Source organism: Neovison vison, chromosome 2 (genome assembly GCF_020171115.1).
Source record: "Neovison vison isolate M4711 chromosome 2, ASM_NN_V1, whole genome shotgun sequence".
Lineage (NCBI taxonomy): Eukaryota > Metazoa > Chordata > Mammalia > Carnivora > Mustelidae > Neogale > Neogale vison.
The window spans coordinates 25,384,090-25,405,389 of NC_058092.1; the positions used below are offsets into that span (position 1 = coordinate 25,384,090).

At 46.3% G+C, this 21,300-nt stretch overlaps 1 protein-coding gene across 2 annotated transcripts in view; it reads right to left on the reverse strand.

The window, feature by feature from the left end:
* Positions 1 to 21,300, reverse strand: part of CSMD2 (CUB and Sushi multiple domains 2) — a 598,960-nt gene that overhangs the window by 48,032 nt on the left and 529,628 nt on the right. For both annotated transcript variants that reach the window (XM_044237753.1, XM_044237754.1), the window contains 7 exons: positions 20,270 to 20,416; positions 17,721 to 17,909; positions 12,887 to 13,072; positions 11,708 to 11,902; positions 9,650 to 9,823; positions 8,223 to 8,396; positions 1,781 to 1,954 (listed from right to left, as the gene is read on the reverse strand). In XM_044237753.1, the coding sequence (XP_044093688.1) occupies positions 1,781 to 1,954; positions 8,223 to 8,396; positions 9,650 to 9,823; positions 11,708 to 11,902; positions 12,887 to 13,072; positions 17,721 to 17,909; positions 20,270 to 20,416 (1,239 nt within the window). The remainder of the gene's footprint in view (positions 1 to 1,780; positions 1,955 to 8,222; positions 8,397 to 9,649; positions 9,824 to 11,707; positions 11,903 to 12,886; positions 13,073 to 17,720; positions 17,910 to 20,269; positions 20,417 to 21,300) is intronic.

A 21,300-nucleotide genomic window follows, 5' to 3' on the forward strand; every position in this document is an offset into this window, starting at 1 on the left:
GCAGTAAAGACACCAAGGAATTTTCAGTGGAGAGTAGGCTTTTCCCACCTTGGCACTATGCACATTTTGGCTGATAATTCTTTGTTGTCGGGGCAGTCCTGTGCATTACAGGATGTCTCACAGCACCCTCGGCCTCTATGCACTAGATGCCAAGAGTAGCCCTCCACCTATGACAATGAATAATGTCTCTAGGCCTCTGTCCCCTGTTGGGGTGGGGAGATGGATAAAATCATCCCCATTTGGGAACTGCTGGTCTAGAGAGAAAGGACAAACCAGCAATTATTTTATTTAATAAGCACTCTGAAAGGTCTAGCAGAGAAGTTTCCAGAAGCACAAAGCTGTTTATCTTGCCCAGTGGAGGGGGGTGAAGCAGGAAGAGCTTCCAAGGCAAGGTGATGTTTAAGCTGGTTCTTGATCGTTGGGTAAAAGTCATCCAGACCAAGGGGGACAGAGAAGAACACATTCGAGGAGACTGTGTTGGACTGCCCAGGGGTTATGCATGGTGTGGGAGAGGACACTGAAGAGGATCAGTGCAGCCAGGGCCCAGTACAGAGGTCATGCCATGGCAGAGAACAATACGGATGTGAGGGCAATGGTGAGTCTGGGAAGGTGTTTTAAACAGGGAACAATCCGATCAGATTTGCATTTGAGACAAGTCATTCTGTCAGCAGAAAAAATGGGCTGGTGGGAGCAGGGCCAGAGGCCACAACTTCTAAGATTTTAGCCCATCCCTCGGATTCTGAGACCAGTTGCTGAGCTTGTTACTCTGGGAAGGGACCGCCGGGGTGGGGGCTGGAGTTACAGGGGAATTTGCATCTCGTGTGGTGGAAATGGAGCACAGTTCTCGAGAAGGGGATGGAGGATAACGACACCCCCCAGCAGTCAAGTTCTAAACTCTTTCCTGCCTCAACAGATGATCGTAGGAAGGCACAACACCAGGTCATGGCAGTTGTTCCTGTGTTTTCTGGAATGCTCTTTCCCTCAAAATGACATCTTCAAAGGTTATCAGATGGATGTTATTTTAGGGTTAGTTGTGATGCCTCTTGATTTATTTGAAAATCTGAGTCCTTTAACACCAGTTACAAATGACCTATGACACACTGCCAATCACCATGCTCCTGCACATACTACTTGTCCCAGGGACTCTGTGTCCTCACAACAATAAAGACAATCCACCTCCAGATCAGGGCTGGACTCACTCATGTTCTGCCCGAGTTGACACTCCACTCAGACGTCACTGAGTCTGCCAGGCCCTTCCTGGGATGAGGCAGCTCCATTCATCCCTACTGCTGTGACCAGCCTCGAAAATCTTTAGAAACTATTTCCTAAGTAGCCCAGATGGGGCCAGAATACCCTCTGCCCAGGGTCTTCCTTGGGTTCTGTTCTTCTTCCTGCTTCCTCCCAACCCCTATGCTCTCAGTTTTGTATTTTTCATTCTAACTTTCCTGCTTTTTTCTTTCTTCAGGAATGGGGCTTCATCAGATAATGATGAGTATTTGTCCTGTGCAATGTAAACAAGAAGACTGCTTCTCATTTCTATTTTGAAAGGCACACCCTGTTTGCTGTGCTTATGTAACCAGTGATGAAATCTTCACACAGATAGACATGGCTGTGTCTAGGGATTGAGAAAATCCTCATTTATGACCCTCCTCTGCTCTCAGTCTTCCCCATCTGTGTCAAAATCACGCTAGGACTGAATCTGCTGGCTTTTGCTACTGGGTCACAGAGTCCCAAATGGCAGCAGTACTGGGGGCAAAGTGCAAGAAGAAGGGGAACTCACTTCTGCAGGTGGGCAGCATGTCGCTCCACTGCCCGCTGGCCAGGCACTGGGACCTAGCGGCCCCCTCAGCCACATACCCGGGATTGCAGACAAACTTGACCACATCGTTGAGGTTAAACTGGTTGCCCTGAGTGAGGCCGTTGACCGGGTTGCCTGGGTGTCCACAGGTAATTGCTGCAACCAAAACAGACAAGAGGTAAGCCCTCCTATTATTCCGCAGCCCCAGAAGCTCATCCTTTTCTTGCCTGGTATTTCTCACGAGCACAGGGGATGTTCAGCCCTATGTCTAACTATGGTCTCTTTAGCAGAAAAACCTTTATCTCCTGAAACTAACATGTGGATGCACCTTCTTCTGGGAAGGCGTATCTGTAGCTTGGACAACCCTAGAGAAATCCTTCTGTGACTCCCCATGGGGCCTCCGGCCTGGGTTGTAGGTCTGTTGTCTGGGTAGTCAGCCCTCCCTCCTTTTCTTGGTCTCTGTCCCCATGGCTCCCCCTCTCCACTCTCCATCCCAGATGTGATGGCCACCCCTTGGCTGGATTCAGACCCAGCCCATCTCCGGGCTGTGCTTGACAGAGCCAGAGTCGACACTTACCCAGCCTGAACAGAGGAACTGCTCCCCTGCCCGACCTGTGGGCTCCCCCTGCCCCACCCCATGGTGCAGGCCAGCCTCGGGAAGCCGAAGCTGTTGTTGAGAGCACAATACTTCCTCTCTCCTCCTTCCAGATGAAGGAGTGATTTCTGGCCTTTCTCTGGGCTCTTTTACTGATTCTGGCCTAAGTCATGTGGAGCAGCCGATCTGTGCGATTTGGGTAGAATGAACAGTCATGCTTGACCCAATTGGGCCCCTTCCTCTCAGGACCTAGTGCCCGTGGGCAGCAGTGCTCTCTGGTGCTCCTCTGCAGACGGCGCTCCCTAACAATGGAGGGGTGCTGCCCCTGCAGTGTGTCTCTGATGGTGGCACTCCACCCCACCCTGGGTTTTTTCAGCAGACCCCACTGGGCTCTCATGTGAAGCTATGGCTTCTGACTTAAGCTTTATTAGTAATGATGGTAATATTTCGGCACCTATGCAGGATTTTGTAATTCCTTCAGCCACAGGCTGGGTGGCGACAGTGGCCCCAGTGCTGGCAGACCTGGCCCCAGAGTGCTTGGGTTACCCTCTGTCCCAGCTTTCTTCCTTCCTCCTCAAACTGGAGTTCATCCCTCCACCCAGGCACTGGTTTCTCTGAGGTTTCTCCAGTATAGGTGCCTGCCCCAGAGCCTTGGCCCCTGCTTTCCTCTCTGCCAGAACATCCTTTGGCTCCAGCCCTCATATCCTCAGATTTCCCCTCAAATGTCACCGAGTCAGTGAAGCTGTCCCTTATGACCCAATAAACAACCTCCCAGCACTGCCCAGGCCCTATGCCTTCTCCACTTTTCTCCACAGTAACTGACACACTCTACATGTAGTTCTATGTCTGTTCATTCCTTATCTCCCTCCACCTGAGGGTAAGTTGCATGAGGGCAGGGTCTTTGGTTTGTTCCTCGCTACACACTTGGGGTCTGTACCAGAGCCTGACATGTAGGAAGAGCTTGAGCAATGTCTGCCGAGTGAAGGAACGTGTGAGGTACAAACAGATGGATGACGGGCCTTCTGCTTTGCTCCTTAGTCCTTAGATCTCTCTAGAACTTGCTTGGTACCCAGTCTCTTTGGACTGAATTCTCAGGTAATGGTCTTGCCAGGACTTTCCCTTTGTTCTGGATCTTGAGGCTGAGAAACCTTGAGGAATGTTTTCGTACCCCAACAACTGGATCCACAAAGAGCCTACCCCAAACCCAGCTCGTGTGAATGCGGATGGCAGGGCAAGAGCGGATAGAGCTGTTTCTGCTGTGGTCAACTCTGGCATCAGTCTGGGCCTATTCTCTTGTGTAAATCCCAAAAGTAGCATCTCTGACTCTAGCAGACAGAGCTGGGCAGAGCGGAACAAACATGGCTAGCAGTCTGTGGGGTTTGAGTCTGCCTCATTAGTTAGGATGAGAAGGGGTTTTAGGGGCCAGCTGACCAGGATTCAGCACTCAGTGCTGCTCTTTCCTTCCTTCAAACAATTCTCTCTGGGTTCACTTTCTTTATCTTTAAAGTAAGGTTTTGGATTTCATAAGCAGAATTGCTTTGAAAATAGATTTGTAAAACAATCTGAGGGGTTTGAAGTGGCGGGGTGGGTGGGAGGTTGGGGTACCAGGTGGTGGGTATTATAGAGGGCACGGCTTGCATGGAGCACTGGGTGTGGTAAAAAAATAATGAATAATGTTTTTCTGAAAATAAATAAATTGGAAAAAAAAAGAAAATAGATTTGTGTATTTACTTCTCAATCTTGCTGAGTTTCTTCTCTGTGCTAGGTACCCTGCTCTGCCCTGATGCTACACAAGGAGGGATATGAGATGGTCTATGCCATCAGGGAGCTCACTTCCCAGTCCAGCAGAAGAGTGGTCGGGGAAGCAGATTGTTGTAGGGCAGCGTGCTTGTGTGGGACAGGTACGCACGCAGCAGTGACGTCTATCCTCCACAGGGGAGAAAGAGGGTTGAGGAGGGTTCCCGGAGGAAAGAGCAGGTCATCTAAGCTGGGTAGCACAGATGGTGAGGACCCTACCAGATCAGCAAGGCAGTGGGAGAGTGGAGATAAGCTTCATAGGGTCTGTGAACCCCCAGAAATGACATGCCAAATGCTGGCTGAAGGCAGAGGGCTCAGGAGAGGATCCGTTGCTCTTACAGATTCACAGAGGGTCATAAGCCCCTCCCCAAAGGCTAAAAACCACTGGTGTCCAGTGAGGGAAGTGTGCTGAGTAGAAAACCTTTGGGGGTGCTGCCTTTTGAAGGACAGGTCACCAAGGTGCCTGCAAGGGAAATGGAGGTATGGTCAGCGAGGCAGTAAAAGAAAATTCGATGGGGGTGGGGAGACGGGGGAGGTGTCCCCAAAGCCACAGGGAGAGCCTCAAGAAATGTCAGATACCCCAGAGAGCTCTGTTTCTCTGGGGACCCTCACTGGTACAAGCTGCAAAAAAAGAGGTGGAGAACACCCCACCAGGAAGGGAAATCGAGGTCTTCGTGAAGCTTGTGTGCTTCCTCAGGGCTTGAAGGAAATTAACAGAAAGGAAAGGTAAGCAGTACAGAAGAGAAAGTTAAAAGCAGATTAGGGTCATTAAGGAAGTAGGAGGGAGGATATCTGGGGATCAAGAGAGGGCATAGCCTTGGGCCTGGAGAGACCCTTCTACAGAGGTGGGAGGGAAGGGAGAAGGACAGACGCGTCGATGGGAAGCAGGAGCTAGAGGGAGTTACTGTCTAATGGCTTCCTTCATCTCTGCAAAATAGAAAGTGAGGTTATCTAATCAGCTAATCATTACTGGGGTCCATCTGCATTATTTCATTGCCTCCCCACCACCCTGTGAGGCAGGCACCACTGTCCTCCTCAGAGCTGGGAATCTCATGTGGGGACAGTTTCTCAGCGGTTCACCTGAGTCCTCAACCCAGCTTCTGTGTCTCCATGCTGCGTTCGCTACCTGCCTTAGCCCTTGCTGAGAAGGCAGGTGGAGGAGGTGGAAGAGGTGGAGGGCAGGTCTTCAGGAAAGCGGTGGAATCATGCAGGATGTGTGGGAATGGGCAGGAGAGCTACTGGGAGAGGTGGGATTGCCGGGGAGTTCTGAGGGTGATGGCTACAGAAACCCTGGACTGACACGGGGTGACGGCTCACACAGCCCCGACCTCAGAGTTGTCACTTATAAATGCTTGTTCTTTTCCTCCTGCCTTCCTCCTCCAGATGCCCCCCACAGCTCTGGGCTCTGGGACACAACGGGGTTAGGTCCGAGAGGTCCTGGGTTCTGTCATGTGGCAGCGTCGACACTGCCACCGTCATAGCAACAGCAAGAGCCGGCTTCATGCCTCTCTTGGGTCCTGTTTGCACTGCTTTGGGTCCAAAAGAGCATTTATTTAATCCCCATTATACCCCGAAGTATCTGCTTTTTGGAGAGAAGGAAGCAGACTTAGGCAGGTCAATGAACCCATCTGAAGTCAGAGAGCCACAGGATAGGTGGTGGGAAGTCTGGGTAGGCCCCAGGCAACCACGGTCAGGGACCAAGTGTCCAGATGCTTTACTACCCTGCTTTTCTGTGCGTGCTGGTTTTAAGATCAAACATCTTTAGGCTTAGGCAGACATTCTCCACTTACTCTCAGACCCCAGCATTCCCTATTATTTATAACCTGAATCTCCACATGCATAGTCTGTGCCAATTACTTGGAGGCATCTGAATTTGCATCTTCTGGAGAAAACCAAATGTTTTGTTCAGGCCCATCTGGAAGAGTGACTGAATATAGATGGGTCTTGCTTTGTGTAAACCTAATACTGAAACAGCTATTAAGGCTAATTCTTCACGCATTGTTTATTCAGTGCATCTCATTATTTTATTGCCCCATCTCATCTATGAAGAACCAGATGAAGAAGAGGAATTCCAAACAAAAACCTGCCTTAAAAATTAAACAACAAAACTAGCCCTGCATGTTACATAAAGGCTCACTTTGGGGAACTTTAAAAAGTGAAGAATTTTCCAAATTACTTCTAGGCAACTGAGAATAATGGTGGTCATCTAAATTAAAAAAAAAATTGCAGATGAAGAAGAAGAACAAATAAAACTATAGAAAGCCCAGGCTTGCAACATAACCAAAACAGAGAATGCTATAAACTTTAAATTATGTGTAAATTGAAAACAAACATGACACCCGGGAAGAACTTGCTCACGCTTCTATCGTGAGCTTTGGGGAGAGCAAGACTGTACGGAAAACGAAGAGCGGGGCAGGGAACAGCCCAATATTGATCTGAAGTCACTGTTGCAAAAGAAAGTCCATCTTAAATGTGAACAAACTGAAAAAGAAATCCTAATAGGTCAGTGCACTGACTGTAGGAAAGGGGCATAAAACTCTATAAAATTTCCTAAATACCAACAGAAATGGGAAAAAAATAGTAAGGAAAACATCATAAGGGGTGTCTGGGTTGCTCAGTTAGTTAAGTATCTGCCTTCAGCTCAGGTCATGATGGCTGGCTCCTGGGACTGAGTCCCTGGAGCTCCCTGCTCAGTGGGGAGTCTGATTCTTCCTCTGCCCCCACCCTGCTCATGCCTCCCTCTTTCCCCTCTGCTGCTCCCCATGCTTGTGCTCTCTGTTAAGTAAATAAAATCTTAAAAAAAGAGAAAACATCGAAAACATCACACAGAGAAAGAAATAGCCGAGTATGATATCGTGCTCATAACAGTTACATAAGACAGGACATATGTAAGACCAAGCATATGTCATAGAGATAAATGTAAATGAGTATAACTAACCTATTAAAAGAGATATGTTTCAAATGGTCTCACAAGGCAAGGCCCAACTCTCTGTGGTACATAGGAGTTGGAAAGGGTAAAATATAGAGATAGCTCAAAGTACGGAAAAAAAAAATCTCAAAGTATACCAGGCAAACATTAAAAAGATGAAAGTAGGGGTTATAAGCTTAATATCAGGCTGGGGGCCAGTCAAGCTACAAAATACTAAGAATGACAAAGAAGACATTTTAAAGGCTAAAATAACAATTTGCAATGTAGACATAATAGTTCTGGACAAGTATGTACCAAATAACACAGCAACTACCTTTATGTAGCAGAAACTAGAGGAAATGCAAGGAAAAATAGATAGAAGAACACTAAGAAGAGAAAGCTTTAGGACACACCTCTCAGGGAAAAACAGGCCAATTGACAAAAAGTCAGTAAGCATACAGAAGGCACAGATGACAATCAAGGCACATCTTATAATTATACACCGAAATTTACACCCTACCCCCCTTTCTTCTCAAATGCCCATGGAACATTCAGAACGACTGATCAAATATGAGGTCAAGAGAGCATTGATAAATTCCATGGGGTAGAATATTACACACAGTGTGATAATATTAGAAATGAATAACAAAACAAAAGTAGAATGGCCCTTCTTGTCTGGAAATGAAAAGAACATAGCTATTAAGAAGCTTCTTGGTGAAAGAAGAAATTTATACCCATATTACAGAATTTCTAATAAACAATTAAGCATTAATTATTATCAACTTTTGGATCTGCTTAGAGCAGTTATTGGAAGACATTTCACAGCCTTAAGCTCTTATATCAGTAACAGTAAAAAAAAAATGAAAATAAATGAATTGGATTCCCAACTCAAAAGCTAGAAATGAACAAACAAGTTAACCAAAGGGAATACCAAGGAGGGTGATGGTGAAGGCAAAAACAGTAATGAAGGATGCCAAAAACTGAAAATGAGATGCAATGATGCGTCTTTCAAAAAAAAATTAATGAAGCGTACAGAACATCCAGCGAACCTAATCAAGAGCACAAGGGAGCAAGTCCATGTTGAGTCTGAGCCCGTGACTAGGGAAAGTGGATAACATACTTACGCACACAGAAAGGGGTCTTGCCCGACCAGAGGTGATCCTGCTGGCAGATGCGCACGGACATGCCGATCAGGCGGAAGCCAGCGTCGCACTGGTATACCACGCTGCCCCGGTAGCTGTAATTCTCCCCATTGATGTGTCCATTGACGATGGGCTCAGGGGTCCCACAGTGCCCAGCTTTGGTGGGAGATGAGGAAAGAGTCTAAATCAAGGAGGAGCTTATAGAAGAGGAGTAGGAGCTTGGTTAGGGTGGGGGAGTCGGGGATGGTGAGGAAAAGGACCAAGGACCCAGCCACCCATCCAGGATAGCCATTCAGGAGTAGCCATCTAGGAATGGCTTTAGGGATCCTAGATGTGATGGAAGTGGCAAGCCCAAATCCCAGGGTTGAATTCCAAAAGGCCATCCACCTCTGGACTATAGTTTCTGTGTCTGTCCATGGGTTAGAAATGATCACTGTCACCTCCCTGCCTCTGGGATTGACTCCCTCTTTTTTTTTTTTCCCCCATCAACCAGCATCGACCGAGCATCTATTGGAGAAAGGGCACCTTGGTCTACATTAAAGCCATCAAAGCCTAGTGGAATTGAAAATAATTGTGCACAAATAGGTGGTTTGGTTAAATCCATCCTTCCTCTTCCTTGAGTGGCAGGAGACGCAGATAGTGTAACCTAGGTGTTATTTTATTGAATGGGGTTTGGGTAGAGTATACTCCTAGCATTTCCACTGGTATTCTTGGCTCTTTGTGGAAATAACTCATGACTGTATCCCTAACAGGGGCCTGGGACAATGGGAGGGCAGCGCTGTTCACTCTTGAGATCATCCTCCAATCTACTCTGTTAGGTCTGTGTAGCTTGAGACCCTCCTTTGGACTTGAGGGATCTAAGAAAGAAGTGAAAAGAGAGAATACCTTAGAATCTAAGGTTTGGTAGGGAATGGATTGGCTACGGGGAAAATGAAAAATTTTGTCCTTTGTAAGCCAGGTTGTTTTTGTGTTTTTGTCATTTGCTTATTATATACATATATGTATGTGCACATATGCACACATGTGCACACACACATGTAAATACATATGTACACACACGTATATACACATGCATGTATATATGTATATGGATGTATGTTTGTATGTATGTATTCCTTCTATACACATGTACATATGTATGTACATATGTATAAGTATGTGTGTGTATATATTTATAAATAGAACTTTGTCTCATCAGACTTGAAGTTCTTCTCATCCTTTTGCGTGTCCCAAGAGAAGAAAGTTCAAGGTCTTAGTCATGGTGGGTGTCCAAGAGCTGGTGTTTGGCTTAAGCACTTTATGCCATAGATAAAATGATACTGTTTGAAGACTGGGATCCAGCTTTAGAAAGCTCTAACTTGTCTTACGGAAGGAAACATGGGCAGGGTAGGTCTGGGGAGATCACTCACCAAGGCAGCGAACCTCGGAGCCACTCCAAAGCCCATTTGCCATGCACTCCCGCACCCTAGAGCCAACCAGCGTGTAGCCAGAATTGCAGGAGAAGATGGCCGTTGCCCCGTAGACGGACAGTGTTCCAATGCGGTGTCCGCTGGGCGGGATGGGGAGCTCTCCACAGGAGATGACTGAAATGGATCACAAAGTGCTCAGTGAAAAGTCAGCCCCATGAGGAGGGACATGTGCTGCTTCTGAGTAGCAGGAATAATGACAAAAATAGGACCTGTTTAACTTTACCGGGTCTCATGAGCAGAATATGGGGGCACGAGAGTGACTTGCACAATGTTACCCTGGCGCAGTGATTCTCAACTGGAATTATTTCCAGAAGGAGCCAAGGAGCTTTCAAAATGCTCAGGCAGTACTCTGGACCTATGACTCACGATCTCTTAAGATAAGGCCAAGACATGTGCATATTTAAGAAAATCTCATCAGGTGGTTCAGGTGGTACCGTGGTTAGGAACCACCACACTAGAGGTGGAGATTCTGTTGTGCCCTGGGTGTCCAGCCAGACACTGCCCGTTGATTCCCTTGTCCTTTCTGCTGAGAGCAGCGGCCACCTCCCATTCCTTCCCAACAGAGCCCTGCATATAGCCACTGGCTGGCGTGGGAGGTGAGGTCTGATGGTCAAGGTTGCACTCAAATGTGAGAGCCTCCATTGTGATGAAGCTGTTACATGCTCATGACTTCTGCTCTGCCACATACATGGTTGCATTCCATGGTGGGGTCTAAACTTGGATGCATAAAGACAATAGTGACTTAAATCATGGGAGTAGCGAGGATATCACTTCTTCTCCCATCTAGTCTCAAACTTTCCACTCCTTACTGACATGTTATTCCCTTTTACCCCATTACAAACACCCACCATCTCTATCACATCCTTATTGATTAAGTAAATACCATGAGTATATCCCATTGTAGTGGGTGTTGTGATGGGCCACTCAGAACCCCATTTAGGATGGGAGGACATTTATCCCTAGCTGCTGGCAAATGACCCTCAGCTGCTTGCCCTCCTCAGACTGCTTTGGCTGAAGAGTCCTCCCATCTAGATCATGCTTCTTCCTGGGGTATTCTGTACTCAATATTTGGTCAGTGTGCAGGTATAAAGGTCTTTAACCCCGACCTGTGGCAGTTCTGATGGACCATCCTAGCTTCAGAGCTCCCTGTGGGGTCAGTGGAAGGCCATCCTGATACTGCATCAGAGGTCAACTGTGCCATCTTCCCAATACTGCTTCCTCCCCTTCCCTTACATAAGATAGTGGAGAGCTTAAGGGTACTCCCTAATAAACCTCTGTCTCAGAGTTGCTTCCAAGGGACCCTGATCTTGGAAACTATCTTGAAAAACAAAAACAATTAATAATATAGAGGGAGAGGCAGACACTTAGGTGTCTAACCCCTGTGCTGTACATGCTCCCATTACACACACCCCATTATCATTGCTTCCTTACTTGGTCTGCCTCTCCTGCAGATTATAAGCTTCACTGGGGGCAGGAACCATAGCATTTGATCTTCATACTCTATAATACCTGGCATGAATGTTGAACACATGGATGAGGGGATACTCACCTGGACAAAGGCAGTTTTTTTTTTAAAGATTAATTAATTTATTTGACAGAGAAAGAGAGAGAGAGAGAGAGAGAGACAGAACAGTAGGGGGAGGAGCAGAGGGAGAGAGATTGAGAGAGAGAGAAGCAGACTCCCTGCTGAGCAGGGTGCCCCATGTGAGGCTTTCATCCCAGGACACTGGGATCATGACCTGAGCTGAAGGCAGTTGCTTAACTGACTGAGCCATCCAGGTGCCCCCAAAAGCAACTTGTAAATAAGATGAAAAGATGCTGAGGAGTACTTCCTTGAAGGAGTAAGACATCTCCACAACTCCTGATTCTAGGTGAATGTTCAAAAGGAGGAACATTGCCATCCCTGGTATTACCCCTCCTCTCTCCTTCCCCAGGTATGGTATAGCTCAGGTGGGAGGCACCGTGCCAAACTTTCCCGCCTTCCCCTCCTGGGCTTACTTTGGCAGGTGGGCATAGAGTTCCCGAGGCTCCACTTGCCGTTGGCCTGACAGCGGATGACCCTTTGCCCAGTGTAGTAGTAACCAGGGTCACAGATGAGCATCAGCTGGGCCTGGAATTGGTACTGAGTCTCAAAGATGAGCCTCCATCGGCCGTGCTCCACGCTGATGCTGCTGACGTCAGGACAGGTCACAGCTGGGGGGACAAGGAGCAGCGAGGAGGATTAATTAATTAATTAATTAATTATGGAGGACACTGGAGAGAATCCAGAGCTAGGGCCTGGGAGACTGTAATGCAGTAGTAAGAATCTTGAGTTGCCAGGTAGGTTTGTTAAATGAATGAAGTGGCTGGGGACTGGCGGCATGAAGCAAACTGAAATGGGCAGATCCACAAAAAAAAAAAAAAAAAAAAGAAAAAAAGAAAAGAAAAGAAAAAAGGGGAGGATTGTAATCAGTAATGATTGTTAGAAGTGAACTTTGTAATTTCTCTTTGGTCAGATCTTTATTTTTCAAGGTGAGCTAGAAATATGGATTTTTATGTAAACTCTCACAATTTTAAAATGTTGGGAAGCAATTCAGCAATTTCATAAAGCACACCATAGGCCAAAGAAACAAACACACAAAAAACAAATCAAAAGTACAAAACTCTATGTCTTCAGACTCAATATGGCCCCATAGGCTGCAAGTTTGTGACTCTGGCCTTAAAGTGAACTGTACCTCTGTCATTTTAGAGGTAGGTTTTTGGTTTTTTTTGTTTGTTTGTTTTTTGTTTTTTCCCCAACTAACACCCTTTTTTCTTTTAAATTCCATTAGCCAACATAAAGTACATCATCAGTTTCTGATGGAGAGTTCAGGAGTTCATCTGTTGCATATAAAACATTTTTGACTTTTGTGTATCGAAGGACATTTGTGCAAATGTTCTGATAGTTTTTCCTTATAAAAGGAACTTATTCTTAAGTTCTGTGATGTTTTATTGAAACATCTCAGGGTGCAATGGTCTATTAATGCTTTGAGAGCAATTTCAAATGGAAGCCCAACTTGGTAGATGACACTCTCCACCTGTCTGTTTACCGAATCCCCAATCTCCATGTACCTGCTTTTTAGCTCACTCCTTGCAGGAATCTTTTCAGCTGCATTCCCAGCCCCTCCTTATACCCATCTCCATTGCCCAAGGACTCACGGACACACTTCGGGGGGACATTGTGGTTGCTCCAAAGCCCTGTCTCCAGACACTCTGCTGTGGCCTCGGCACCTGCCTGGAGGTGGTAGCCTTCGCTGCAGCTGTACACAGCCTTGGTCCCCACTGTGTACTCTTTGCCAAACACCATTCCATTCTTAGGGGCTTCAGGAAGCCCACAGGAAAGAGCTAGCAAAGAGAAAAAAATATTATGGGCATGTTTGCTTCAAGATGGTATTCTGAGAACATTTTTAAATCTTTCTTCTCCCCTAAGGCCCTAATAAAATTATAGTAAAGACAAGTAAAGTAGAAACGCCTCATAACAATAAACAAAATGGGAGGATCATCAGCAGCGGAGACTTCAAAAAAAACTTAGGGAGATGGAATGCAGATCGAAGTGTGTTGATAGATTAAGTGGCGCCGAGAAGTTGCATCTTAAAATACAGGGGAGCTATAGTGTGACACCAATTCTCCTCCATCTTTTCTTACAAATACAGTGTAGAGGTATCCAGGAATCTAGTCTCCAAATAAAATAGAGGGTTTTCTTTCCCACCTAAGGAAAAAAAAAATAGAAATCCCTTGAGAGAATCAGGGTTGCTCAGGTGTGAGATGGCATCTCAAAGTAAAGCTGTTCTAATTCTAGGATTTAAGAGCTCTCGGCCTAAAGGCTGCCCCTCTGCTTGCTCATCTCTGTTACATACTCACAACTCAACTTCTTATTCACAAGGGAGACCTAGTGGGCAAAGATACCTGTATGTAATCACAATAAAGGTAACCCACATCTGCCACCTGGAAAAATCAGCCTTGCCTTTCCTTTAAAATAGGATTAACCAGGGATCACTGTACATATGAAGACAACCAGTAGCATGAGAGACATAAACAAAGATAAGATTAGAAAGAGAAACAAATAGAAATAAAGTTCTCTTTTAGAAAACAGAGCTAACTCAGGAAATAGAAGATACATAAGCTTTAAGCTTTTGATTGGGAGGGAGTATCTGAGAAAGTCAAGGTGACATATTGTATTCATAAAATGAGAACAAAGGGCTTTGAAAAAAGAACAATGACAACAGAACAAGGAAAAGCTCTTTTAAGTTAAAAATATGATTGCTAAAATAAGTATTAAGATAGAAAGGCTGGAGATTAAAAGCAAAGGGAATTTCCCAGAATATAGACCAAAAAGATGGAAACTGAAAATGAGAAAAAAAAGGACTGAAAACATAGGAGGTCAACATCCAGGAGGTCCAACTTCCAACAGGTCGGATTTCCAGAGAGAACAGAGATCACAGATGAAAATTTCCCAGAGCTGGAAAGACACAAGTTTTCAGATTGAAAGGGAGCCAAATGGATGCAAAGAGAGCCATTCTTAGATATATCATCATGGAATTTCAGAAGATGAAAGACAAGTTCCTACAAGTTCCCAGAGAGAGAGAAAAAAATAGGACATCCCTGCAAAGGAATGAGAATCAGACTGGCATCACATTTCCCATCAGCAACAATGGATGTCTAAAGATAATGGAACAAATTACTTAAGGAAATGATCTATAATCTAGAATTTTACCTGGCCAACCTACCAAGCATTTATGAGGGCAAAAGTACAGACATTTTCAGACATTTAAAGACTCAGAGAATTTCCTTCTTGTGAACATTTTATGAGGAATTTACTTAAGGCTATGCTCCATCAATAAGGAGGTAAAAACCAAGAAAGGGTATGATATGGGACATAAAAATATTAAAAAGTGGTAGTGCTAACACAGGAGTACAAAGAAAAGGAATTTCAAGGTGACAGCTCAGGAAACACAGATATGCAGCACATGGCCGTGGTCATTATAAGGAGTAGGGTCAACACTATGTTTATTGGAGGAACACATATTACTTAAGTAGGAGTAGCTTGGCTTGCCTTTGAAAGAAATCAACAAAAATCATGTTTGCCCTTCGATAGTTCAGGAGCTAGTACAGATGGAGGGGAATTAATCAGGGTATACACACTGTTGTCCCTCATCTACCCCCTCCTCTATAAGTTGTCTAGAGCTCAGACCTCCCTCATTCAGAGCCAGCCCAAGCAGAGGAAGTCCCCATGCACATTGGTGAACAGTGATCCTTGATGCTACTAGAACTCAGAAGAGACACAGGGCCAGGGCTTCATTATGGATACAGGGAAGGATGGACTCTTCAGGGGGACAGGGATTGGGATATCAAGATGGAAGAAGGTTTCAAAGACTGGAAAACAGAAGGAATGAGTAAATAGGGAGGAACTGAGGAGAAAATGTGGAATGAAGAAATGAGAAGCATTTGAATAGGATGCTCTTTTAAAGTCTAAGTGGCAAGACTGTAAGCTCCTTTGATCACAGTCCAATTGTGATCAATGAACTGCCTTTGTTCCTTGAACTTTTCTGAAGAAATACTTAGGTTCGTACTGATATTTTGCATGAGGGGTCAGTCAATCTGGAGATAGCAGATGAAGGAAGTGGACAGCAGTCACTTCTCACTGCTCTTGGCCCAGCTCTTCCCGTGCAGATAACTAAAAGGCCAGAGGATACCTTCCCAGTCTGAGACACTAAAATCATGTCTCCTGATCTCCATGCCAAAACAGTCCCTAAACCCTGAGGTATGAAGGGCACTTCTTGTGGGTAGGAGAGGAAGGGACAGAACCCAAGAGGAAGGGACAGAATTGAAGTAGGAGCAGAAGGGACAGAGGAAGTTTATGGTGGAATGAGATCTCTGAGGGAGAGAATATGTAGTGAAAGAATGGGTTGGGGAATGAGAGCGAAAGCACTAGAAGGCACAAGATCTCTAATGAGATATATTTGTTGGTGGAAAGTCATGGCTTGGAAGAAGCAATATGGAATTGGAAGAATGCTGGGCCTTTCCTGGCCCTGGGTTATGGGGGCCCTTTACTTGAAAGGGCCCCAGCATTCATGTTCTTAAAGGAGAGCCAATCTTTGTGGAGGGAAGAAGTGAAGACAGCTTTCTGGATAGTGACCAAGGGTGTATGCTGGTTGGCCAGGGAACTGGGATTCCAGAGAGCTCAGGAGGAATGGCTGAGTGCAATGGCATCAGTGGGAAGCTTGGGGCTGGGACTGAGTACAAAATAGTATGGAGATGAGTACAAAAAAGCCTAGAGGGGCTTAGTTTTGGGAAGTTACAAAAGGAAACAGAGATGAGAGGCATGGTGGTTTTCAACTAGCGCTTCAGAAGAAAGACTTGTCTGTGTTGATACAGTTAGAGACACGGAGACCAAAGCCAAATGACATTTGCCATTTGTGATCAGTCTGTTCTCTGGGATCTTTTCTTAGGGCATCAAAAAGAATGCTAATGACACATTGTTTGAGGAATCTCAGGCAGAGGCGAGAAGGTTGTGAGGGTCAGAGATGACAGATGTCACTAAAGAGTCTGTCACCACACTAGGAATCAAAGAACAAGAAACAGTGTCATTTCCTGTTTTTGTCTGTATCATTAGCAAATTTTTCCTTTCCTTTTTATTTTTTTTTTTAATGCAGCACACAATGTTGTGAATGTGGGAGGAAAGAGGACTTTCACGTGCTGGTAGAAGTTAGGTGAAGGCAAATGTCCTCGAGGGCAGTGTGTCAAAAGCTGTAGATTTTGCATAGATTATGGTTCAACGATCTCATTTCTGGGAACTTATTTTAAGAAATAAATGTGGATGTTCATAATGATGGAATTAATAGCAGTGCTGTTTACAGTATCAAAAATTGAAAAATTCAAATGACCATTAGGATGATACTTAAATACATGACAGTTTTTCTGTACCACTATGCCACCACTGAAAATAGTGACAAGGAAGTATATTTAATTATGTGACAGATGTTAAGAAAATATTAAGAGCTTTGTACACCGAGGATGCCATTTTTATAAACAATACATAAAAGATCAAAGGAAATGTGCTGAAATGTTACACTGTTGTGATCTCAGTTGATGGGATTATATGTCATTTTTCTTCTGCCAAGTTTTTATTCAAATTCTGGTTTGTTAACATACAGTGTAATATTAATTTCAGCTGTAGGATTTACCGATTCATCACTTACATGCAACAGCTGGGACTCATCATAACATGTGCCCTCCTTAATCCCATCACCCATTTAACCCATTCAACCCATTCAACCCGCCCACCCCGCCCACCTCCCCTCCAACAGCCCTTTGCATTATCTATAGATTCCTTTCCCCACCAGATCCCTCGTCTGAATTATATTACTTTAAGGGTAAACAAATCCCATCAATTATGAAAGGCAATGCATGCAAACACCTGGTACAGATCATGGGCTTGATTGTGGGCAATGAATATGGTGAGCCTCTGTTGCTTCCTGGTCACCTCTGCCCCTCACCTCTTCTGATCTAATGCTTCCGCTAGCCCAAGCTCCTCTGCGTATCTTGTGATCTCTCTCCAGTTCGTGGTTCTGCAAATGCTCTTGCTGTTGCCTAGAATGTTACCTTGCCCATGCCTGGCCCCAAACACCCCACTTGCTCTATGAGCCCGAGCCCAGAAGAGGGGAGCCCTCCCTAGGGAGAAGTAGGTCCCAACTTACTTCTGGGCTCCCACAACACTGTTTGTATTCCTGATACAGCACTTCCTTCCTCTGCCACTTTGCATTTATGTGGCTACATATCCATCTCCCTCCTTGCTCTGAAAACATTGAGACTGTTTTATGCATATGTATATCCCCAGGGCTTGAGATCTTACAGATCCTCAATATATGTTCACTGAAAGAATGAATTAATTATCAATGAGGACACCCACTTTTGGAAGTAATGGTCCTGGGATGAGCCCAAGAGATGAGGAGAATCCAAGCCACGTGTCACCCTCTTTCCACATGCTCCTCACCTTGACAGAGAGGAATGGCCTCGCTCCACAGATAGTAGCCCTGGGGGTGCCGGGTACAAATGGCCATGCTGTGTCCCACCAAGCGGTAGCCGGCGTTGCAGCCGAAGTGGACGGAGCCTCCGGGCTGGGTGCTGGGCTGGCCCAGAAGGAAGCCATGGAGTGGAGCCCTGGGCAGGCTGCAGTAGGGAGCTGGACGACAAAATGAGGCTTCAGGGGACCACACACAAGCAGGAAGACGGATGTATGCTTCCCTGCATGCCCCAGCTCCTTTTTCCCCCTCCCCGCCCCATTTCCTTGTCTCTGCTACTGCTGGGTCCTCTGGTATTTAGGGAGGTCTGAGCAGTTGATATTGAAAACGGCTGATCAGTGTAGTAAAAGCCAAAGAAAAGGAAAGAAGAGAAGAAGCCATGAAGCCCTGGATCTCCTTCGTGGCCCAGATGCAGTGCTGCCCACGCTGCTGAGCTCAGGCTCTTGAAACCCATCAGCTCCTGAAGAGGCGCGGGATCTAGATCTGGGCAGTGAGGGGCTGGCTCCACGACAGTGTGACTGGAGGGGTGTGGACTCTGGGGTCCTAGTTCTGACCTTTCCAGGTTTGTGACATGGGACACAGCCCTGAAGCTCTTTGAGGTCCCCTCTCCTCCTCTGTGTATTGGGATGGGAAATGGCCACCTCCTAGGCTTTTGGACAGTTTAAATGGGATTGTGTTGGTAAAGCCCCCACCCTCGTGCAGGGCATCTGGTGCTCAGTAAGTGGCCCTTCTCCTTTCTGTTGTAGGGGGCCAGGGGAGAGGGAGCGTGGCAATCCAGGACACACATCCACAGCCCTACTTCCCCCTTGGCACATGGCTTCAGCCAATTTCATTCGTTTATTTGACAAACAGATGTGGAGGGTTTATTACGTGCCAGGAGATATTCTAAGTGCTGGGAATACCACAGTAAAGAACAAAGGCAAAAATCCCAGCCACAGGGGGCTGACCCTAAAGATTCCTGCCGGGGATCCCCAGGGGATGTTCTGTGAGGCCAGGAATGGGGCTGACCGGGGAACACTCTGACCATGTACTTCTGTTGGCTCGAAGACTCCCCGCCTCGGTCTGCCAGGCAGGCATGCGACAGTGGAGGATGAGACCCCAAGGTGAGGTCCTCTGGCCTCTCATTTGGCGATCACATCGCTCTGCTGGTGAAATGGAGTTTTAAAGCCCTCTGTTCCAGGCCAGACGTGTTTCCTGGCTCCTGCTTTGCCATCTGCATCGATCAACCTATGTGTTTACCTCAATCAGAACAGAGTCTCAGGTATAAAATATCCTGAGTCATGGCGACTGATGCGTGGGCAAAGTACACAAGTCTACTGTATTTTCATTAAGTTCTAATGGTTTCACCGTGTAGTGAATCAACTTTCTATGAACAGGTATTCCAGTTATGCCTGACTCATTACCCCCAGATGTGATCAGTCTTTCAGAACATCAAGGAAAGGGCACCTCCTGGTCACTTTTAATTCTCAGTGTAGTGACCATCACACTGTTGTATCTCCCCCGTGAGAGCAGCTGCTGGGAACCCCTGGAAGCTGCCTGAATGTCCCTGACAGCTGCTGTAAGGTTTCTCTTTCATCCCAAGGACACTGAAGCCTGGAGAGGGTAAGTGACTTGTCTAATAATCATTTGGCTAGTTGGTGACACAGCTGATCACTTCCCTTGGGGCTCATGAAGCTACCCTTCCTTTCATGTGCATGGGGGAAAGGATTTCCGGTTCAGTTTGTAGAGAACATGGATTCTGAGGTAGAAAATGTCCTTCTCTTTCTAGGCGCCCCTCAGCCTCCTCTCCCAGAATGCCTTGTGGTCTTTAGTTAATTCCTCTCTGCCTCCACGCTGGCGGAGCCCAGCCAGTTTATGGACACACTCCCTTTCAAAATGGGCACTGGGATGCTTATCAAGTTTTCTTTCCAACCACAGACAGTAAATGTCATTTCAGAAAAATGTCATTTCTTCCCCCCATCTTCTTACATTTCCAGCGATCTTTCTGTGCTCCTTATAGACCATGGCGCTGGTCAGCCGCCTGCCTGGTGTGGCCCCGGGTCTGCCTCTGCCCGACAGTTGTGGCGGACAGAGCAGAAGAGAGGCCCTTGGACTTAAAATATAGGGCATCTTTTGCTGCCTGGCTAACACTTCCCAGCTGGAAACCCATGTCTTAGGGTTCCTCAATTGTAAGGAACTTGTGTTAACATGTCAACAACGTTGGGCATGGGATCACCTTAGAGATATTATCAGATGATATGTAATAAACTTATCCAAAAGACAAATATAGGCTGGCCATAGGAGCAGAGGAGATGGAAGAGCTTATAGTGGGGAAAGGAGCAGAAGGGGGTAGGTGGAGACTGTTAGGGACACTTGTGGAGCAGTAGTGAGAGAGGTTCAGAGGAGAGAAAGTAATAGTTCCTGTGGAGGGCCTCTGCCATTGATGGGGATATGGCCCATGGCTTCCTTGGGTGTTTTGTGTAAGCAACTTCGGGGGATTAGGGGCTGTGGCTCTTCTTATGTGTCCTTATGTTTTACTCACCTGAATACCTAATCTTAAAGCCCTTCCGGTTGTAGGCGTGGTCAGATGACCAGCGCAGGTACACAGAGTTGCTTGAGCTGGTGACAATCAGGGGAGCTGAGTAATTCCCACTGAGGGCTTTCAGCAGAGGACTCTGTCCGGAAGGACCTGGGCGAGAGTACAGGACACAGGATGACAGACACGCACAGTTGCAAGTGAGTAGGTACCTTGATTCGATACCTCAAATGCAACCACCTATTGTTTCTACTCCTCAAGAAATGAGACTAGGCTGAGACAGTCAGGGTCAGTGCAATGGTCTGTCCCTCTGTCCTTTCTTTGGATCCCCAGGTTCTACGCTGGGTGGTCTCTCCTCCGGAGCCCTAAAGCAGTGCTCCAGGATGTCACTGCCAACCTACAGGAGTCGGCAGGTGAGATGAAATCTATTTGCCATCTTGGGACTTGCCAACATCAAGCAGCTGGTTAATGTAAGAACTGGTTTGCAAACTGGGAACTTCTACTTTGCCACCTACTTCTCACATGCACACTTAAAATAGCTCAGTGCTTGTCATAGAGAAAAGCTACAGTCAAACATCGTGTCTCAATGTCATACATAAAAGAGCTCCTCAATATTCCCTTCCAAGGCTCTTCCAGAAAGCCCTCCCTCTTCTTTTTTCCTACGTTTAATGCCTGGGAGTGTGTCTTAAGGTGGCTAGTACAAGGAAGGCAGAGTGTAAAGCTTGATAATCCATAACAGGATTTATTGCCCTGGAAATAGCCCTGAGTGATGGTTCTGATATCTGCCAAGACAGCTTGTGGAAGCTTGGCAAAGATAATGGGACACATTAAACAAAATAGAGCCATCGGAGCCGCTGTGACAAACTGTGAAGGAAGGGGTCAGAAGGCTCAGAAAAGTGGCATGCCAGAATAGGTCTATCACATCAGACCAAAATACCCACTAGCTGACCGTGTCCCTCAGGAGGACCTGGGGGAATACTCCAGTTCCTAAAGCAACGAGGAACACACTGATGGAGGGGATGAGCACCAGCACCATT